Consider the following 23526-nt stretch of genomic DNA (forward strand, 5'->3'; position numbering starts at 1 on the left):
CGTCAGTTTTGCTAATAATCGCGATCTATCCTCCTGTTATGCAGATTGGACTTAATAAATAGACTTTGTTAATGAACGACTTCACCGTAAACACTTGGTGAAAAAAGAAATAATAACAGTAAGTGGAAAACTCATGCTAAATCATTCGTCTATCGTGAATGATTGCCGCAAGTGGTGATTATGTGATTTTGCTATTACTTAAAAAATCATTAATTTTAACCTCGATTTCCTGAAAAGGGAAGCAGCTGGTTCACGAAGATTCAATCCCATAGGAAACACAATCAGTCCGTACTCAGGTCGTGTTAATTCTTTTTTTTTCGAAGCTACCTCCTTCAGTATGAGCGGTTGGTACTGGATGACCGGATGGCTGCCTTCTCTACTAGCTGTTGTTGGAAATGGTCTTGTTATTTGCTTGATTCTCGCAAGCCGCAAACTTCGAACCACTAACAATAGATTTGTCCTGTCTCTTGCTATCGCTGACTTTGGTGTTGGGATATCCTTCTATCCGGGACACGCCATATGCCACTTTGTACTCACTTCATGCAATGAGATGATCAGAGACGATATCGCAGTGTTGATGATTTACTCTTCAGTCTGTAATCTTTGCGCCATGGTTCTCGATCGCTATATCGCCATTGTCAGACCTCTACACTACATGTCCTTGATGACAGCTAAGAAAGCTATAATCCTGACCACCGTAGCGTGGTTGATTCCGTTGTCAACTTACTTCATTCCCTCTGTTTGCGCCAGCATGGGTTTAATTCGCTTGGACGTACGAGTGAGTGTAATCGTATGGACAACCGTGTTCGAATTTGTCCCCTGTGTTGGATTATTCCTGGCTACAACACATGCCGTTAGAACATCCCGAAAGCACTGTCGCCGCGACGCATGGCTTAGTTCGCAAAAACGTTTTAACCCTCGACCAACATCGAAACTTCGCCGATCGACTTTCTCTGCCTCGGTGATAGCAGCTGTAGTCGCAATCTTTCTAATTTGCTACGCGGTGGAGGTTTATAGTTCATTTTGCTATTTTACTGCCTTGTGCGTCATGCACGAAAGCCTGTACAATGTAGTGTGCTTTCTTGTAATTGTTAATTCTGCTGCTAATCCTGTCGCTTACTCGTTGTTGAAGAGAGATATAAGGAGAGAGCTCGACAGAATATTCTGCAATCATTCTTTTAATAAAAGGAGGCTAAAACGCAGTTGCGCTGAAAGAACAACCACTGTATAACAGTTTCTCCTTAGCAAGAGGCGAGCAGTGGGCATTATTTGTAGTTGGTTTCTTCACTTTGTGAACTTGTTATCTGACAGCCTAAAATAAGTATGAGTTCTGGAAAAAATTTAAAGCCTATTTTATGGACATACCCAAGGAAAACGCACACACTCATATATAAACGGGGGGATGATAGATGGATTGAGCAATACAACAATGCGTTGCGTGTGTGATAAACGGCCGTCTTGTATAAAGATTTCTTGCAAGGGATGAATAACAATCATCTTTATTAGAAAAAAAAATGATCAAGAGACACTCAGAATGCGCTTTGGAAACTGTGGTTCATGTTATATATTGCTGCAAACTGTTTTGGACATAAATAGCTGAATTCAGTATATTAAATCTCCTAATGACGTAAGTACTGTAGCTGGAATCATAGAAAGTATTCTTAAAAGTTTGAAACGCGTGCTTCTCTTTATGTAGATGGCAAACATGGAATTGCATTCCGCGAAATGACATTTTTAAACAGCAGTAAATTTTATTGAGTTTTGCCTCCAACTCAAAAAGATGAAAAGAACTCTCAAGATCCAAACGACAGGTTGACATGTGTCGAATTAATTGTAATGTCAAAAAGCAAGACATGGTCAGTTAGACCTCCTTTTCGTCACCACTCATTTATTGTAGAACCCGAGGGGAAAAAAATGAATAAATGATTTCACAAAACTGGTGTAAATTCGGTTTCGTTTGTTTCCTTTTTAATGACGAAGAAAGCGTTAATGACAATTTTGTTTCAGTTTTTTTCCCTAGTCAGATAGAGTTTATTAATGCAGATTTGAAGAGATTATATCTCTAGATTTAAAGTTAACCTTTGTTATACTAAGAAACATCGATTCGCTTTTCCTCCCTCTTACATAAACTTAATTATTATTTAAACATCCGGAAACGTTTTGACAATGCCACTGGCATGGGATGAAAGAGTGTTGATGAATCAGGTTGAAATAAATGAATAGGCTGGTTTTTTTTCTTACAAACTAGTTGAAGTTGTCTTCATTATTCTCTTATCTCCATATCAGGTTTCAATTTCTATTCTTAATTTCTACATCCTAGCTGTTCAGTGCTAAAAGTTAAAAATTAATTGCACTTGAAGTGCGTCAAATGTATTACAGCAAATAGCGTAAAAAAAGACTTTTAATGTTACAACATACGATCATTTAAATTAAAATCGTGGAAAACTTGCAAAGGTGATGGATGGCGGGATGAAGGTGTCACTAACTAATTAACGACTCTTTAATTGAGAAATTAAATTGGGTACATTTGGTGTATGTTTTCCGTTCTAGCCCGTCTGTCTATTCACAACAATTGTTAGATGAAAATTCGCGGATCGTTTAAAGGTAGTAATTCACCCGGCCGATTGCCTTTCTTTTTATTTTTCTATTGTTGTTCCCGAGTACTTTATTCGTTTAAATCTTTCTTAATTTTAGTTTTCTTTTACTTTGCAAAACATCTCCCCAACGAACGCCTGTCTCGAATATTCTAAAATGTGTCGTTCTCTTATATCTAGCTGATAGACCCCTTAATCGGTTGACGAGCTGAGGACGGAAGCATCAGGCTTATGTTATCGTAACTGGTCACCATTCCTTGTTTTATTACCATTCATAACCCGAGGATCATTTACTTTAATACTATCGGATCACGTACATATCAACCCGAGATTTTTAAACCGTCATGTATTTAAAAAATCTGTTCGTCAGCTGAGGCAGCGTTGACAGAATTGAATCACCGTCCGGCATGGCGTCTTCACGACGAACGCATGATCCACACTGACTTGTCTGGAGTTGGGAGAATTTTATTTTCATTTACAAAGCTATTCTCTCTATCGTTCGGGAAGGGATCTAAGGCAGAGCTGACAGAGCTGTTATTTATTAAATTCTCAAGAAAGGAAATAATTAAAAGCTATTAAGTATTAGCTAATATTCCTGGTCCGGATGAAGTTACAAGAGGCACTTTATAATATCATACTCACTGAGAGCTCACGCAGAGCGAAGTTTCGAGCTTCTCTTCAAGTCCCGGCCCGTTTCAAATGGCAGAAATCAATTTCAAATTGTTGTCCAGTGTCCTAGAGTGGAATGCTGTTATCATAAAATCTTGATCAGTCTGACAAAAGCAAGTGTCGGCTTTAGCTCGCAGATTACGTTCGTATAAACGACTCAATTAATTATTCAACACGAAAAGTGTGTCAGATTAAGATTTACACTCAGCTATGAATTCATTGGCAAACTGCCTTTGGCGAACTGCCAATCGAAGTAATTAAGTAAGTGTTCATCACACAGTCCTTCAATGGCTATCACAAGTCAAAAAATTAGGACGGCGGATTAATTACAACAACTCTTGTAAAAATGCAATTATCGTCTTTTTTTATGTCACGTACATGTATACTGTGCATGTATGTTTGAAAACAGGCTCTTGTAAAAAATATTACTTTTATCATGATTGTGAAAATATAATTTCATCAGTTGTGATTGGCTGAGAGCGGGCAGATTTGAAGTTACTTTTTAATTTCCAGTGCCGAGAAATTTATGGCACGTTCGTCATTTTATCAGTCACATAGTTTATGAATTATCTTATAAAAGCACGAGCAATTAACGATTTTACACCGTGAGAATTTCCGCATTTCACTGTTGGTATAGATTTTTAATTGCACTCGCATTCATACGATTACCCAAATAGTAACTAATTCCCACCGGGGCCCTTACTCTCACTTACTCCGGGTAAATGAGGCGACTCCGTTTTCTCCGGAGGTGAAACAACCTCGTTCCCAGGCTCTCTCTTCTCTGCCCCCCTTGGTCGTTCCAACGGCCAAGGGAGGTAGGGAAATTAGGGTGCTTGTTCGTGCGCGCTCCGGCGAGAATAAGACCCGGGGGGTGCTCCCTTATATGGGCTATATAGGTGTGTGCGGCCCCAAAGGGTATCGTATTTCAGCCTTTTTGGTCAGAAATAGGGTATGGCCACTACTCTTGAATTTGGTATGTTTTTTAGAAGAAGCTACTTTTCCGCCATCATTATCGATAAGACCATAAACAAAAGCTCTTCAAAAATTACGTTTGGGGCAACTCTGTCAGCCGCAACAATCATAAATAGGGTATCGAATTTTTGGTCTGGTCATAAAGAGGGTAAGGAAAGTCGCAAATTTTGGTCATAAATAGGGTAAGGATTGCCACACAGCTCCACCAAATTTTTCTGGGAGTACACCCCGCGGAATAAGACGGAAAATGACAGAATGCGCGATATTTCGGTTTAGACAACCTTGTTGTTATTTCACTGAAATAGGGGATTTTTCCAGGAATAGTTTGATAATACTTGCTAGGATTTTCTGCCAAGATATCGCTGCCACGGAATACTATTTGACGGTAATACAAGAAATCTAACCAGAGTAATGAGAACAAAAAAGCTGAAAATAACTGAACTGAACTGAGATATTTATTGCATAGTACTAGAACACGGTTAAAGTCGTCACAGTAATTACTTTAAACAAATAAATCATGAAAAAAGCGCTTAATCACCCCAAAATGGAAATAGCCGCCGAAAATAAGACAGATGTATTATCCGTCTACCGGGCCAAGGTAAATACGGCCATTTATCAGATTTCCAAAATATTATAATTAAGGCTCTTTGGATGCTTGCGGTTTCTGCCGATTGTTCAGGATCAGTAGAACCGAATTTTCAAGTTCTTGATTAAAATTTAGTCTTTCTGATCTCGCTAAAACTTGGTTCACAATCAAAATCAAAATTCGCGTCAGGTCGCCTGACAATTCATTAAGCAAGATAGAAACAAAGTTTATGTCATAAGCATGTGATATACTACAAATGCAATTTGCAGTAACAGTCAAAGTGAGGAACAATTAATTGATGGGTGGTTTTCCACCCTGCTCACAAAAAGCCTTAACTCGTCGTAAAGACGCTTTCGACACTGTAAAATAATAAGAAACTTCAAGGAGACAACTTAGGTGAGTGGTGGCTCTATAGTTTTTTTTGGCGCGCGAGGCATGGGTGCGAATGGCGCGAGCGCGCGAGTATTTAAAAGAAAAGTAAAAAACAAAAATAAACATGGCGGCGAGACTTTTGTCGCGAGCCGCGTTCCACTTACCGCTATCCTTTTTGACCAGAACAAGTGTTCATCAAAAAACGCCTAGAAATGTGTTTAAAAATACACTTCTTTCGTGTTCTCCGGACGTGGTTAAACTGAGAAGCCAATTCGCACTTATCGCGCCGACTTCAGAGAGAGAAGACGGTCGTGATCGTACGCGAAGTGAAGCCACAGAGTGGTCACGGTGTACTTTTTATGGTCGGAGGCTTCGCTTTGAGTTCCCTAGGCGGTGAAACACCGAAAACAGCTGAAGAGTCTGCAAAGGCGCAACTGACACCGGAAACAAAACCACCATTGCGTGACGAGAAGGGTGGGTTCTCAAGAAAGAAACCCGCTCAAAGTGGAAACACGGACGACAGGACTCGTGGGATAAAGGAGTGGAGGGCAAAGAGGAAATTGGAGTTTCAAGGAATGGTCGAAGATTGGTCCCCACCGAAGAAAAGAGAAACCCGTTTAAGTCAGGTGTGGTTTAAATCTTGTTTTCGCTATACGTGGCACCAAGCAATTCCCTAAAAGTTTTAGACAAGTGCTTCATCAAGACTTTCTTTGCTCTAAAATAGTTCTCAATTTGAACTTTTGTATTATACCACAGGTAGCTCATACCAAATTGTCAACATGATTATACCTGAACATTCTGACATTTCATTTTAAAATTCCAACATTTTTTGTTACAGTTACAACCTAATAATTACCATTAAAACATATAAGTTTTAAATTTTTATCAGAAACAAACAAAGAAGGAAAATTGCATTCCACATGGAAGTAGAATTATGGACTTGGATGTTTTGAGAAGTTCATTGAAATGTTGTCAACACTGTAAAGCAGGTGAGAAGAAACATTTTTCTGCCTAAAGAAAATCAACACTAAAGAAAAGTCAAAATGAATTCTCAGTTTTATGGCAAGTACACACAGCTTTAAGGCTATAAAATTAACAGGTTTCCAAAAAAGAATTATGAGGTTGATTATACATGAATATCTTCAATACATTACAAAACATCTCATATGCAATCAGCCATAAAAAGCCTGGGGTTGGTCCTTAAATTTTTGGGCAAGTTCCCTATAACAAGCGTCACACAATTGTTTGTCTATTGCGAGCAACAAAAATGTTTTTGATAAATTTGGAACAAACAAGCAGTTGTAAATTTGCCACAGACCACAAATTGCATTCACTGCATTTTGAAATGTTGTTAGTTTTTGCAAAAATTTACTTGTGCTCATTTATTCCAAATTAAAGGAGAAAACACACTACTAGAATAAAGTATCACTTCTTCCTGAGTATCAATACATGTATATTCACTTTATTTTCAGCCAATTTGTCATTGTGGAACATAACAGCAGAAAACAAATGTGGGTTAGCCTCAGTGTTCTCAGTTACCTGTGCAGTGTGTGGTACAGAGAATGTTGTCAAGACCTCCAGTGAACACAAGAAAGGTCAAAGAGGTCCACTCAGTCAGGATGTTAATTCAAGAGCTGTTCTTGGGTGTCTACATACAGGAATCGGTGAAACCAACCTAAATAATTTACTGTGTACATTAAATATTCCCTCTATGAATCCAGTAACTTTCAAGAGTAGAGAAAATGAGATTGGGCATGCAGCAGAGCAAGTAACAAAGAAAAGTTGCAAAACTGCAATGTCAGAAGAGAGAAATGCTGCCATCAAAAAGGGTGTAAAAGCAGATGACCAAGGCTGCATCAGTATCCCCTGCTCATATGACATGGGTTGGCAAAAATGGGGAAAGGGGCATCACTCTTACACTGGTCATGCTGCAGTCATGGGTTTAACTTATGGGAAGGTTATGGATTACACTACAAGAACAAAATCCTGCAGGGTTTGCACAAATGCTAAAAAAACTGGAAAACAAGCCAAGCAACACAATTGCCGACTCAATCATACAGCATCATCAAAAGCAATGGAGCCTATGGCAGCAGTCCATTATTTTGTTCCCTGAAAGCCTAAATGCTAATGTCAAACTATCTGTTTATGTCGGGGATGAAGACTCCACAACAGCTGCACATATAAAAGAGAAGGTCCCTTATCCTGTAGAAAAGTGGACAGACATTGTGCATGCCAAAAGATCCGTTACTACAAGGCTGTATAACCTAAGCCAGCGTGGGAAATTTGTAAATTCATCAACTCTCTCACAGAAAGTTATCAACTACTTGGTCAAATGTTCTACTTATAGCGTGTCTCAAAATAAGGGAAATCCATCACCACTTCAAAAATCCTTAAAAAGCATTCTACCACATTCGTTTGGAGACCACAAAAACTGCAATGAATCATGGTGTGGTGCCAAGAAAGACCCTATTAACTATAAACACTCTGACTTACCCTATGGCAAAGATCTCTATGGCGATGACTTAAGGAAAGCTTTGGAGAGAATTCTTGATGAATATTGTACCGACATAGTAGTTGCAAAGTTATCACCTAGGTCAAATTCACAGAGAAATGAGGCCCTGAACAGTGTTATAGGCTCAAAAAATCCCAAAATCAGATACTATGGTGGAAGTGAAAGTAATGACTTCCGAGTGGCCTGTGGCACCTCCCAAGTAAACCATGGATATCAGTACATTAGCCAAACACTTGAGAGCCTCAACATTGAACCTGGTATACACTGCATCAGCTACATTGAAAGGATGGATCACAAGGCTACCCAAGACAAACTAAGAAAAAACAGCATTAATTTCAAACGCCAAAGAGCTCAACTACATAAGCAGAAGTTAAATCTTGATGGTAAAAAACAAGCTAAGGAAGGAAACACATACCAAAGTGGAATAGGACTTAACCTGGATCCAAACAATTCTACCAAACTGATCCAAGAATTCGACATCATCAATTTGAAAATTTCAAGTGAGGAGCTGAAAAACTTTGAAACATACATTCCTGAATTAACGATCAGACCAGTGGCGGAGAAATTTCCCTATGACAGAAACACTGTTTACAATTTCATCATTTACGATATTGAAACAAACATGTCTGGAAAAACCGCAGAAATATGCCAGCTTTCAGCAGTTGATCAATCAGGTTTGCACTGTTTCAACGACTATATATTTCCTTTGAGGGATGTAGATATTCATGCTACAAGGGTAAATGGTTTAAGTGTCCGAACAGTCAGAGGCGTAAGGACCCTGTTCAAAAACAATCAACCCACTCGAAACTGTGTCACTTGGAAAGTCACTCGAAAATTTTCTAACCTACTTGGAGAAAACTGTCAGGCGTGTGAAAGGCGATAATAATATTTATACAGTTTTAATCGGGCACAGCTCTCAGGTTTTCGATAATCCAACTCTTCTTCGTTAAGGTGGACATCAACTTTGTGAAAAGCTATCCTGTCTTAACGTTTTCTTTTCTGACACTCTCCCTGTGATGAAGAACTTGGTCAAACGTAAACATCCCTCTCTGGTCTTACTGGATGGTTCCACAGTTAAATTAAATCAACAATCCATTTATCAGACACATTTCCATGAGCCTTTCTCCGCACACGATGCAATGGAGGATGCTAGAGCTTTAAGAACAATAGTCTTCGACTCCCGTTTGAACATTTCAGAGGACATGTTGACAGAGAACATGTCAACAACACAGTACGCAGAAAACGACATGAAATACCTTGATCGTCGCTACGAACTCCTGCAGACGTTCCGAGGAACGCTTTATCATCCAACAAACGCGAAATTCCCCATCAAGCAACAGATTGCTGAAAAAATAGCCGGAAGTGGCATTTCATATCGAGATCTTAAGAATGTTTTCGAGAAGTTCGGAGCAAAAGGGCTTGTTGGCGTATTGTCTCTGCCTCCATCTTCAGCAACTAGCAAGGCCCCGCGAGTGACAAAAACAACCTGTATTCTAGCCAAGATCGTTGAGAACTTCAAAGCAGTGGAGGAAACCACAAGTTAAAACGCATTTCCATAAGTATTACAACACTTATTAGTGCCGTTGACGAGTAGCTCTGAAGCACCCAAAAATTCGAATTTTTTCATTGGCTGACAAAAAATGAATGCGCAGCAGAAATGAAAATTACAAAGCTCTACGCATTCCATTTTACTTCCGGCCCGGAGGCGGCACCTTCGCTCAGTTGACACAGGCGCGCTTTACGAAAAAACAAATGGTGAACTTTCCCGATCGATCCGATGGAATCGTTAAAGTTTCCACGTAACCAAAGGAGTACGTCGCCTGCAACGATGTCATTCACGATCGTAATCATCGTCCTTTGTTGTAGCAGCGGAGAAGTTGGAAGAAACGTTTAGAACTCGGAGAATCAACCAGCTAATACAACAATTACTTCGTTGCTGACCATACCCCAAGAAATCATAAAATTAAGTTCGAATCGGCAGTGGGTTTTAAGAAACGTTTGTCTTCCTTTATGAAAAGCTCAAAAGGAAACTTAGAGCCAGGTGAAAAGACGAAGAAATATCACTCTTGCTAAGCAAATGTGGCACTGGAAATGCGAAGGTGAGTGTGTTTTTCTCTCTCTGAAAGATCAAGGAGATCAGATTCTAACAGTCCAAAATGTATTGATATTAAATTGCCAAAATGAGTCAAAGGTCCGTGTTATAATACTCTGCTACGTACCTGGATGCTGTAGCAAATGGTCTGAACATGAAGTTTGGTTTGTTTCTTCCACATATTGTTATGTATGTATCTTTTACTATCTGTTAAGAAGCTTCTGCTGTTATAGATATATATAATATCTTTTTTTTTAGCTCCATTCTCTTTATTATTGAGACCTCTCCTATAGTCTCCCCCCAAAAAACACAAACAAACCTTTTGTGGTCAGGCAAGAGTTTAGTTTGCTTTAGAGCCTTCACCCAAATTTATTATTATTTTTTTTATAATTTACTTGTGGAAATGATGTGTAAAGGTAAATAACCATAGATAACCATAGCTGAAATTTGAGGCCCTTTCCTCTCTCCCCATTTTAGTTAGGAAGCAACTGCAACTAGCAAAACTTTATTCCATCACAATAACATTAATCAGTAAATAACAATAATTTATCATCCATGCAAATAACTGTGAACAAATATAAGAGACAATTATTTATACACGTATAACTGATAACGAATCATCAGGACTAGTGGGTTTCCAAATGTAATGTGGGAATTATCTCTACTAAAAACAAATCGAACATTAAAGGTCAACAGAGTTACATTAATATCCCCATAAGAAAAATATCATAATCTTTTTGTTAGCCTTTGAAAGATAATTTATTTCCTGCCATTATTTACTATTCTTTGTTAATTTTCAGACCATAATAGTGCTACATAAATTCCTTGAAGGATGACCATTTATGGATAATTCAAATGGGAATGTTGCTCTTGCAGTTCAATAAATACTACTGAAAAAAAAGGAGATGGAGAAAGAACCATTGTTGATAGTAAAGCTATGTGGCTGATGTTCTGATCAACCACAATACGTAGAAAGTATACATTGAGATTTGTTGTTGCACATGGTTGTATAACAGGCTGAAGAGCCTTATTACCATGAAGTAACATGAATTGTAAAAGAGCAATGTCATTGCTTTGTTTCCCATTCATTTTGTTCATGCAGTTTCCTAAAAAAAAATCTTCCTTAATGTACATTGAGGCACACCAATATGAATCACTCTCTTCACATCAGGAACCTCTACATGTATACCAATGCCAGATACTAATGTTATAGTTACATCATTTTAGCTGTATTATATTTTTGGTAACACCATGTACTCATATGGGAATACTGAAATAAATTGGTGTTGTTGTTGTTGTTGAAAGCACCCAAAAGATTAAGCTTTATATAAGCTGGTTGAAAGGTATAAAATGAACAAAAACAATTACATCGACAAAAGCAGTGGGGGACGGGGGACAAAATGGTGGAATAGCCCTATATCTAGTTTTGTAATGTCTACAGGCTTTTCTCAAGCCTGAATATACAAAAACCATCATTAGATGTTCCAGATAAGCTAATTAAAATTGCTGCAGAGCCATTATGGAAGCCCCCAGCACACATATATAACCACTCGATAACAACTGGCATAGGACTTTTATTTTTTTCTTAGCGTTTTTCTTAACATGGTTGTAACCACTTCAAAAGGCCAATTGCTACCCTATACCCTGGTTACCACACACAAATTTTTTTTATTCTTTCCATAGCCATATGCAAAATAGATTTCTCTTCTCATATTTATTTAATTATAATACTGATGTAAATTAATTCTGTAAATAATGCACAATAAAAGTTGATCGATTGATTTAATTTGACAGTTTAATGATCTGTTGATTGTGTAAGACCCTTTTTTGTAAAAAAAAAAATAGAACAGAATGGGGTTACTTGAAAAAATGAGGACGTGAAAGATCCTATGAAAGTGAGCACCTTTATTACATTCCTTGCAAGGAAACATGAGCAAAACTCCAATACAACAAAACTTTCCTGAGTTCAACAGATTTTTATTCTACTGCAGCTTACAAACCTATGTAAATAACCAGGAAGTAAATAGCTCTTACCATTAAAAAATTTTCCCTTCATCTATCAGCACGGTTTATATTTAAATCCTCTGGTCAGTGATGCAATTTCCACGGCTGATTTCCACAAACGCTTCCGTGTGTCCATAAACAAATTTTACCTTGTCATCGATAGACGTAATACATGCCGTATCCTGATTACTTTGCTTGAAAGCTTTCACAACTGCACCTCGCTCTTTAAACTTCTCCTTTTTATCGAATATGAAGAGAAGAAACAACAAGAACACAGCTATCGATTCCTGAATTGTTCTGGACGGTCCACCACAAAATGCACCGCGAAAGCCGTTGGTAAAATATTACACAAGCTGGCAATCGTGTTTGAAGCGGCGACGGCATTTAAGGCCGCTTTCTACTCTCTTTTTAACTCTAAATCACCTAACTTCAGCGAAGTGAAAACACATGTCAGCGCTCCGATTTGTTTACATCTGAAGAATACTCTCTATTCCTCTCTCCACTCCCTTAGGATTAGTTTCTGAGCATGAGCAGATGTACAGGCCAAAATTACGCATGCGTCACCGGATGTCCGTGATTTACGGACATCCGGTAATGGCTGCTACCAGAGCCCTCCGTTTCTCCGACCACGTGACCAAAAGAAACGGAGGCTCTGGGGACGAGAATGGTGCGAAGGAAGCGAAACGGGAGCATGCGCAGTACCGTAACTTGACGAATTTCTATTTGGATGACGTCACGAAAATACAGGGGGCTTTGGGTGATCTAAAACGCATATTAAGCGCGTTCCAGACGGTGAATTTTTTTGAAAATTGGCACATGGATAGGATTTTTCTTTTTCTCGCTGTTAAGCAAAAATCATCAAATTTTATACATACAGTAATGTAATTGCTGGTTTTCAGTGTCACGCAATTCAAAATAGATCAAAATAAAAATCAAAACCGGTCAATAGATAAAGTCCAGAATCTGGAAAATGAAAGAACGTAAATACGCAAAGACTCTCGCCAAAATTCTGGTCACAGCAATTTTTCTTATGCGAGATATGCGGAGAAATTTTTTACCCAAATTTATAGAGATTTGTATGGAGACGCCATGCTGGTGCCCATCCATATGGGCACCAACATGGCGGCCGGAAACCAACAGAAACATCTGTCACTGAGTTTTGCTACAAAAGCGTGGATTTATCCCTCAAGGAACCCTTAAACATTAAAATAATACTTTTTCTAAGACATGAACATGAACTGTTCACATAGCCAAGTTCCCCGAAATAAGTCACTTTAACCATCATGACAGCTCTCTAGGCCGTCATGTAAATGCCGCGTCACGCAAAAACCTGGAAATTCAAGCGTAGCGTATCACAAAACCAAGAACCCATTCGGAGCGAAAATTTGTATGAACATTAGTTTTCAGCTGCTCTTATACATCATTTAAGTAAAATCTCAGGAAGATCAATAGTTTTGTAGTTCGAATTTTAGTGACGTCATGTGAAAACCAGCTATATGCGTCGAAAACGAAAATTGCGAATTCCTCCGAAAATTATGTACAGATTTTCTTGTAGCTTTGTCAGTTGAAACTCCTTGTGTGTTAACTGTGTTTCCCCCAAAACAAAGAAAATTCACCGTTTAGAAACCTAGAAACACCGTCTAGAAGTCAAGTAGGTTAAAAAAACAAGCCAAGCATTTCTACCAGTAGTTGCCATAGCAACAACATTTAGGTTCTGAAAGTGTCTTCCATACGTAGCCTAAGGCTGTAGGTTTTTTATTATTGACCTTCTACCGAGTGCTATGTTGTAAACATTTGCCAAGGGAGAAATTACTTATGCATATTTAATATCCAAAGCTTTGTGAAATACTATATAGAGCCACCTTAAAAGAAACTTTTATAGCCAATTTCGAACACTTTAGAGCGACAGCATTGTTTTCCAGATGATCTCTTTCGGTGGGGGTACTACCAGAAAAGTTGGGCAGGGGTGTGCGGCCCACTTTCCAAAACTCTAACCCTATTTATGACCAGAATCTGCGATTTATGCTACCCTATTATGACCTGGCCAACAATTCTATACCCTATTTATGACCTTTGTAGCTGACACAGTTGCCCTAAACATAATTTATGAAGGGCTTTTGTTGACGGTCTTATTGATAATGACGAAAAAGTAGCTTCTTCTAAGAAACATACCCAATTCAAGACTAGAGTACTAAAACCATACCATATTTGATACCGAAATAGCCAAAATCGATACCCTATTTATGACCAAAACGGCTAAAAAACCCTACCCTTTGGGGCTGCACATACATATATAGCCCATACAAGGGAGTACCCCTCCCCCCCCCCCCCCCCGCGGGATCTCTTACAACGAACGTCATGAGTAATAATTAATCACACTCCGTATAGTTTGTTGAACTCGGCTATTCTTGGGTTGCACTGTCACGCAATAAAAAAATAATTCGAAAAAAGTCAAGAAACAATGATGTTATATGAGATAAATAAAGAAGACACTTCTCCAAGTTTTAGGCCTGTACGTTTTCCCAAACCTCAAACATTCGTCGAAATATTTTGCACAAATTTACGGAGCCCAGTATGATGCCGCCATGTTGGTGCACCTCCATGGTTCTCCAACATGGCGCCCGGAAAACAGTGTGAATATCTGGAACTTATTTTGGCTATCTAGGCGACTGATTATCTGAACTGATCAAGCAAACATTAAAAAAGCACTTTTTCTAATACTTTAACTTCTAAAATGGCTAAAAAATCACGAGATAAGTATATATTTTTCGACACTCGCGTTCATAGCTTTATGTCACGCACCGCCATATCAAACTCTGAAATTCAAAAATGTGCCTGGAAACAAGCTATTGAGCTGAAAAGTTGTTAACAGATATTAATTTACCGCCTCTTATGCCTGATGAAGATAATGAGTTTGGTGGCTCTTTAGTTTCGGATTTTATAGAACAGAAAAAATGATGACTTTACGTGAATACCAAAGAACATGTCATCACGCTCACATGCTGGGCTACACGACCAACGTACGGCGGAGGAGAGAGAGTCTGGGAATGAAGTTGCGGTTGCCTTGGAACCTGTGCCAAACTGTACGTGCGCAGTGTGGGATGTCTGTGACTCCTCAGACAAATCCAGCTGAGTAAGGGTTTTTCTTATCGACTCAATAGTTTGCATGCTTTATGGAGTGTTACATGTATTTTGCGAAATATCAATGCTTTTCAAAGCATATGTGGAGTTTTAATACCTTTTAAGCGGATTTGGTGGTCAGTGAAGTCGGCTGAAAGAGAACTGAAGTCGGCTGAGGTACTTAACTTGTTCAAACCGCGAAATTCACGCCTGACGGGCTGACTCAGCATAACTTATTTAGAATGCTGATAGACTTTTTAGTCGCTACGGTAAGCTTAATAATTTTTGGTAACAATTTAGGGCTAAACGTCAGAATACCCGGCCACTTAATATGTGTTTTCAGCGTAAGAAATAAGAAGAAGTAACCTTACAAGCTTGTAACTTTTTTCATTTTATTAACTCGCGATTCTGTTGTGCCAGACGTCTGAAACGTCTGACTTATCTTCAGCATAGTAACGTAGCAGGAGATCTCTCCAAACTCATTTAAGCTTGTCTAAGGAGATCATCCCTTCCATTCACAGTTAATTCAACATTGACATAGGACAATATAGTGTTTGAAACTAAATTTTGACAGCACTTGCCTTTTGGGCGAGTGACTGCCAGGTGTGATTTTCACTCGCCCAGAAAGATGCCTCGCCTCGCCCCGTCACCTCCTCCACCCCCCCCTCCCCCCCAAAAAAAAAACAATCCCCACAATAATTTTCAGACCATATGTTTATGTGGCCACCGGCCTCGAAGAGCCATAGCCACTGGTGTCATCATCTTTGAAAGTAATGTCCGTAACCCTAATCTTTGGATAGTTTTTGTAGCCCATCTGTGTAACCTTATTCTTTCGACAGTTTTCATAGCCAACCAGACTGCATTCATATACGCATAATCCTTGGATAGTGTTCATGGCCAATCAGTGCATCGACAGTCCCAGTCAGCCAATGGGTCATGAACTTGTTACTTTTCAAAACAATATCCTGCCAAAATTGATGAACTGATCAATCTTTTGTGTTTGGAGTCAAACATTTAAGTGCTCCCAAATTCAAGACTTTTATTTGGTATACAACAAAGGTGGGTTTATAATTCAATCTATCGACCACTTTGACAGCAGCTTTTAACCAAAACTACCATGCTTGGGAGGCATTTTTCTTCCTTTGAATGTTTCAAGTTTCCATACTGTCTCATTTTCTTTTATAATTACTTTGCTTTATGGCTTGAACATTTTTATTTTCCAGCACCTATATAAACGCAAATCACCTGCTAGGTAGTACAGTAACTCTAAGGGAAAAAAATAAGCTCAAACGAAATACAAAGAGTCCCGCAACAGGATTCTAACTGCCGACCTCAACCTGTCTACTGGTTATCCTCTGACAGCAACCTTACCACTTTGCCAACGTACAGTGTAACACTTAGAAATTATTCATGTCATGAAACATAGATCTATAGATTCATTGCAGTTTAAGGTATAAACTGCTGGTTGATTGCAGACCCACAGCATGGTAAAATAATTTGCATAGTGAGCTTACAGAGAGAGATTACGGATTGAAATCATGGGAAATCACTCAGTTTACTACCCAAAGGACTTGCTTTACTGGTCAATTGTTGAATCCATTCATGGAAATTTTTTTCAATTCCGGACGGGTTTTTAATTCTTTTTCACTCTCCACTGAGATCAGGGGATCACTTGGTGCATACCGGCCCCTAAAAGTCACCTGACAAAGCACATGGTTTGCAGTTCTAAAACCATTTTAAGTGATCTGCTATATTGGTCAGTTTGGGACCTGCTCTTGTGTGAGTAATTTCAATCCTGTGATTCTTAGTATAATTTTGTTTTAGTGCAATGAAGGAATGAAGATATTTGTAATAACTCAGTTCCAGAACCATCAATATCAGAATAGCCTAGTAAGTTGACTTGCTAGGGTAATTTGAAAGGCAACCAGACGTAAAATAAAATGTGGATTTTGTCTTATGTAATAGAAATTAAGTTGATTATTGATACATGTAGTTGTTTAACTCTGAAATACTGTGTACATGTACATGTACACAAGACATTCAGTTTTTTGTTGCAACTCATTTCTTTATCAGTAGCAACAATCAGAACAGCTCAAGTGTTCTACTGCACCTAAATAAGCATAATGATTATTTGTAAATGTATGTTAGTTGCAAAATTTATGCCGTGTCACAAACATACAAACTTCTCAAAATCTTTTTGATCTGATTCAAATATCATGAGTTGCCTTGAAACCATTTTGAGTTCAGCTAATTATCAAAGGTAGCCACTTGCAGTCCTGGACTGCCTGTTTTTTATGTATCTTTTAATCACGGACATTTCTTTTTCAGCTTTCTTGTTCTGGTCTGATTTAGGAGACGCCTCTCAAGGACCGCAAACTGATTAGAACTACTGTTTTATCCTCATTTTTATCATCAACTTTTGACACTCCATAGAAATATTTCCACATTTCCATACTTTTAACTGAAAAACAGCTATGTGTGTAAACGAATACATGCATGTACACTGTAGCTGGTACTACCAAATTCGCATTTCACCCTAGAATCGAGACATTAATGTAAACACTGAACTTGTTGGAATGTACATGATCTAATTTTTCCTTCAATGAAAAATTTTACTTCAAGACGTCACCTTAAACCCAAACATAACTACAGTGGAGGCACCTTAATTTTCAAAACAGTTTCTATTGATGATTCTTCATGAGATGCCTTTCTTAGCAAGCAAACATCCTTGTTCCTCTTGTGTGCCATCTTGCACTTAGTAGTTACTGCCAGCTCAACTAGAGACCAGCAGGATCACTTCATAGTCTTGTAAATCATCACTGCCAGGAAGCCATATTTCATTTGTACTGTATTATTGTCAAATTACTTGGGCATCTCCAAACTTAAAGATTAAAAAAAGTGAAAAAAAAAAAAGCAGTGGTAAGTTTTTGCTTAGAGATATTCTTGCCAAAATGGAAAATATAAAGGAATGTCATCAATATTAATTTATGGTTAAATATTTTCCCAAAAATAAAAATCAAACTGGCCAAATACTGTACATGTAGGTGAGTGATTGATGATTTAATTACTCACCCGATGCTTTTCACATTCGCATGGGCAAGCGGGCGAGTGCTTATTTCTTAAACACTGATAATAATTATATACAAGTCATGTGGTAGCTAGTCTTGCTATTTATTCAGCAAAACAGCTTAAATGTAGGTGAAACTTATTTGTTTGCATCTCAGACCTTCCCTGTTGGGTTCGCTCCTCAGGTACACAGGGTGATTTTTTAACCCCTCTTCACACCCAACCAAACACCCCAGGTATGAAGTGTTTGACCTTATCAAGTGTGATCTCATGATAGTACTAAGTGCAAGTGTTACTTTCAGGGAGCCAAAGTTAAAAGGTATTGTTAATTTTTTTCAGGCTGTTTTAGTGGCCCTGGGAAATTGTAATCCTTGTGCCAACAAAGATGACATTAAGCTGTACGACAAGAATAATCCATCTAACCTAGTTTGCTGGCCGTTTCCAAAGTGCAATGATGGACAGGAAGCATCTGTAAAACCAGGGTCATTGCACCCTCAGGGGACAAAAATCGAATGTATGGATTGCCTTGAAGATTACTTCTCAAACAATCACACCAATAAAAGATGTCGCAGGTGTACATCATGTGGCGACAACAAAGAACTTTCACCTTGTGAACGCTCCAGAGACCGACAGTGCTCTCATAGTTGCATTTCAAGTGAATTTTACTTTAATGTCACAGATCAGCAGTGTTATCCATGCACTGAATGCTGTGGAGCCAGTGATGAGGACATTGAACACCAATGCGTATCCATGAGAAGAGGCACAGTCATTGGAGGAAATGGGGAGAAGCATTGCAAGGCATCTTTTAAATCATCACAGCAATGCAGCAATGAATTGCCACTAAAGAAAAATGTTTCATCTCCTGCCTGTGGTAACAGCTCAATAACAAGCAATTCTAGTTTTGAGACAAGGGAGTGCAGTTGTGGTAACAGCTCTTTACCAAGCAAGCTTAATTTGGAGGAGAAGGTCTGCAGATGGTCAATTGACAGTCTCCATATTGCACTGATCTGTGTCCTGGGTCTACTAGTGCTTGTGATAGCTTTTTGGGTGAGTTGCCGCTGGTATACTTCTAGAAATACCAGTATGCAGCCATCAAGGAGAAGATATGCGATGCCACGTTGTGTACATGTACCAACTTGTGCAGGTAATATCATATAGATCTAACACTATTGCATTTAATACATTTTACAGACAGTATAATTATTCAGGGCTTGAGACTAACAGTACCCAACTGGGGATCAGGTTCACAAAAGCAAAGAAAACAGTGAATGAAACTGGAATGATAATGAAGGAAATGGCAAATTGTTCCCAGTATCTCTCATGTACAGTGTATTTAATTCAAGTACTCCAATTGAAGCCAACAGTTTTGAGAGGAGTGACTCTTCAATCTTTAATCTTTAATCTTTATTTCTTTCACAAACTTATACACTGCACATCTAGTTTGTGATTACGGAAATACATGTAGCTGAGCTACAAAAACAAAAATATACTTACCGGTACTGCACAAAGTTTAGGAACTTTAAAAAAACTTCTAATGAGCAATCTGACTCCTACAGGTGTATGGTCAAGTTTTTCATTAACTTAAAGGCTGTGGTCTAAGGAAAATTACAAAGAACCCAAAGGTTCCTAACTATGAAATCCTGGGTGCCCAGCACTTAATTGCCTGTGGCACCTGGGCACTTCATGAAGTGCACAGCCCTGAACTTACTTACTGTCCCCTTTGTACCATGTGGCAGATTTAAGGGCGACAACTGACTGCAAATTTTTCAAAGGCAGATTTCTTGCAAAATAGAACCAAATGGATAACATTGTACATTTTGTAGCTTGCACATATGCCAAAATTGAGAAACCCTCCCTTTAAATGAGCCTTAATGTTCTATAACAAATTATGTGGTCAATTTGTTAACATAAAGTTTTTTCCTTGCCTGTATGTTTATGACAGGTCAATTGTGTGATGTAGAGATGGCTTCTCTTATACCCTGCAAAGATAAACTTAGGCTCATCCCAGAGGGTTAGTATTTATTTACTTTAAAAAATGCCAAGTAAAATTTCTAGGTTGAATATTCTTCACAAGTACTAAGCATCCCCTCTGTTTAGAGTTAAGCCTGGTCTTGTCCTCACAAAGACGGTGGCCTCACGGTTAGTGCGCTTGTTTCCTGATTGAGTGGTCAGGGTTGAAGCCCTGGCCGGCATTGTGCTCTAGAGCAAGACACTTTACTCTCACAGTGCCTCTCTCCACCCAGGTGTATAAATGGGCACCAGCAAACTTTATCCCAGGGCTAAACCTGCAGTAGACTAGCATCCCATCCAGAAGGGTGTAGAAATGCTCCTCAGTATTCGCTTCATGTTACGGAAACGGGGATAAGCTCCAGCCTGATGGGCCACTTGGCTCATATGCAGACTTTACCTTGTCCTCAGGCAATTTCAATTCAGTTTTTGGAGACAAAATCATTTACTATTGAAAAAGTTATTGTAATGACTGCCTACAGTGTACATTGTAGTCTTGTGCCACCCAGTAGCCTATTTGTGGCTACTTGAAATACACCCTGGGCTAATAGGTTACAATGAAAGTCAAAATTAAAAAAGCAGTGAATCAAAGAGAAATGAATGAGACAAAAATGATATATCGCTAAAATTTGCAATATATTAACTCTTGTTAATTAAAACACTACAGGATTTTAGCCAATGGGGTTTGAGATATGGACTGCTGAAGGCATTTATTGGGGCATCTTTCCCCCGAAAATTTTTAAAATTGAGGTCCTCAGAAATGGGATTTCTGGCATTCTGAGGCCAAGTCAGCATGTTACATATTATACAATATCTCACTTTTTTTTAATTTAAGGAGTAGCCCCTTACCCTTAGATCTGCCCCCAGCCTCTGCACTTTAAAGGGTTTTTTTTTAAAAATCCTTCCCTTGGGGTAAGGGTACATGTAAGAACATACATGTAGTTACTGGTGGAAAAGAATGTTTATTACAATTTGACAAGTTATTTTTTCTGTGCTTCTGTTTCTAGAAATGAAAATTAATAACACCTTGCCTTATGATGTTGAAGAGATTCTCATTCAAAAGTTAGATGTAAATCGACGTTGTGTAAAAAACTGGTGGGATGTTGGTCGCAAGCTTGAAATGTCTGATTCAGAGCTGCGAAATGTGAAGCTGGAAGAAAACCGAGAAGGTGGAAGTCCGACCAGATGTTTACTTGGAATTTTAAACACATGGGAGAACATCATTTCTCTTAGAAAGTTTATAGAGATTACACATGAGTTAAAACGGCACGACATTTGCAGTGCCATTTACGAATTTTACCAAAGTCAAGACACTGCAGTTACGGCACTATCTATCACAGGATAGATAGTGAGTAGCGTAGCCAATCAGAGAACGACATTCGTGATAGAACGCTAGTAGATTTATACTAATGCATCATATTACATACATGTAACTTTTTGCGCCAGCGGGACAGCTTCTTAAACGAGGCTGTGTGGCGTGAAAGGTATTTTACATGAACGCCAATTTATTTGAAAGCAGCATGTCTTCCTTTTGGAATTGTTCGACGTAGCGGACGTTTTGATAAAATCACTCTGATTCGGAAAAAATGAATATTGCTGGACGATTTCTGTGCTGGTTCATGGTCACTGGGATTAGTGTTGCTTCCTTCAAATAGAGTGCCCATAATGATGGAAATTACGTTCAATTTGCTTCCAGCTCAAGGAGGGACCATGAGTCACATGCCAAAACAAGCAAGGAGCAAAAAAGTGACTGTAAAACAGTCTTCCCCTTGTTTCCTCTTCAATATCGATAAGTGGTGCACAAACAGGCTGGCTTGTTAAGGACACTGGCACATCTCCTCAGTCTTGCATGTAATTACCAGCTTGGCGAACTTGTGCTAAAATACAGATTGTTTTTAGTAGGAAAAAAAAAAACACAAACAAAAAAAATATATATAAAATTAAGTTTCAAAAGTAAAAAAAAAAAAAAAATTTAAACGAGAAAAAGAAAAAGAAAAATTGTAACTAGTGAGGGAGAAAATCTTGGTGTTGCTTAAGTACTGTAAGTGGTTAGTGAAAGCTTGGTTTAACATAGAATCCAAAAGAAAAACTCTCCCCCCAAACAAACAAACAAAAAACCTCCACATATTCAGCTTTACCTGTGGAGTTGGCGGGATACCCTGGTATGTTTATTAGGTTTGGCATGTTTCTAACGAGTTGGAGGTATGAATCATCTCCAGTGTAGGATGTGTGCATTTTTGGAGTCAAACTGTCCATTGGATTGATTAATATAGACTTGACCAGTGTGGAATAGATTCACAGTCCATCACTTCATAAAGCTAAGACTAAAAAAAAAGCCTCATGCTTGTCATAAATTGTACTATAGTTACGCTTTCTATCAGACTTCTTACTTGTTTTGTTGTAACTACGGCTCGTGTAAATGTTATTAGGGGTGGACCATTATATTTTTGAGGGCAGGGGGTGGCTAACTACCAAGAAAAATTCCTGCGCAAACTAAAGTGACAAAAAAAAATTGTGCGAAGAGAACCAAGAAAAAGAAGCATGGAACAAATGGAAGAAAATCCTGCGATACCTGACGCAGAAATATATATATACATTGCTCAGAAAAATTGCCCACCCGATATAGTGGTCCATCCCTTATAGAGCATAAGAAAGCAACTTGCATTGTATCAGTATTGAGTGTATCTCATATTGGGAGTAATAATGTTTGCACCGTGTGCCGAATTTTGGTTAAAATAGAACACAACACCAGCTCGAAATAAAGTGAACCGGTTGTTGGAATTGCTTATCTTAGTTCCACCCTGGGCCCCTTTGTTCAACAGGTTCAATTTACGGTTTCAAAAAACTGCTGTCGCAAACTAAGGCTACAATAATATTTTGGACAAAACTTATTCCTGCAAACCTAGCTTACGCGCTTTAAACTCGAAGAAAAATTTAGCTGTCAAAAATGAAAATGTAGAAGCATTCACATTTGTACCCAGGCAACATTGATTACAGAGGAGGAAGAGGAAAATAATCCGAAAGAGTGTGTCGACTGTTCGTCCAAGATTACAGCATTGGAGTATAGGAGCGAAGACACGGAGGACGTCAAAGTGGATACTTTGTTAGGGGAAAACTTAGTGTATATCATTCAATGACAGGAAGAGATGCGATCTTGCAATTCGATCAATGTCATTGTTAAAAGATAGACTCCCGCATGTGATGCACCTGTGTTGTAAAACAAGATGTCTTAAAGACACTGATAAACTATTAATAGCTAGTAACAAAGAAACCTAGATTCTATGGTTTTAAAACAAATGTAATTAGGTTGGGCATCTCATTACAGGCCGTATTTCGAGCAGGTGAAGGTATGAAAGTTCGATACCTATCTTACAAATGGACCGATCTGGATAAAACCTACACAGGTAGCATGCAAAAGGCCAGCTAAATAGCTCCAACACGAACAAAGATTTTAGCTTTTCTAGATCTGGAAGGCTTTTAATTATGTAATGAGATTTTAAGCCTGCAGTTAATTTTCAGTGTAGTAGGTTCT

The 23526-nt window shown here is 38.5% G+C and overlaps 1 protein-coding gene, 1 long non-coding RNA gene and 2 pseudogenes across 3 annotated transcripts; all 4 read left to right on the forward strand.

The window, feature by feature from the left end:
* The first annotated feature begins 302 nt into the window (after positions 1-302).
* On the forward strand, positions 303-2244 carry LOC110055911 (histamine H2 receptor-like). Its single transcript, XM_020762339.2, has one exon. It carries the CDS (start codon positions 338-340, stop codon positions 1229-1231), a length of 894 nt encoding a protein of 297 aa, XP_020617998.2. The 5' UTR covers positions 303-337; the 3' UTR covers positions 1232-2244.
* Positions 2245-6872: 4628 nt separating this feature from the next.
* LOC149102413 (uncharacterized) lies at positions 6873-9265 on the forward strand (annotated as a pseudogene).
* Positions 9266-9313: 48 nt separating this feature from the next.
* LOC149102414 (uncharacterized) lies at positions 9314-11583 on the forward strand. Its single transcript, XR_016202286.1, has 2 exons — positions 9314-9804; positions 10598-11583. It is a non-coding gene; the product is annotated as an uncharacterized LOC149102414 (long non-coding RNA).
* A 3319-nt stretch (positions 11584-14902) lies between these two features.
* Positions 14903-22775, forward strand: LOC110055993 (uncharacterized; annotated as a pseudogene). Its single transcript, XR_016202278.1, has 4 exons — positions 14903-15190; positions 18327-19131; positions 19930-19998; positions 21002-22775. The product of XR_016202278.1 is annotated as an uncharacterized LOC110055993 (transcript).
* Positions 22776-23526: the final 751 nt, after the last annotated feature.

Source organism: Orbicella faveolata, unplaced genomic scaffold, assembly GCF_042242905.1.
Source record: "Orbicella faveolata isolate gen_17 unplaced genomic scaffold, um_ofav_v1 contig_36, whole genome shotgun sequence".
In the NCBI taxonomy this organism is placed as follows: domain Eukaryota; kingdom Metazoa; phylum Cnidaria; class Anthozoa; order Scleractinia; family Merulinidae; genus Orbicella; species Orbicella faveolata.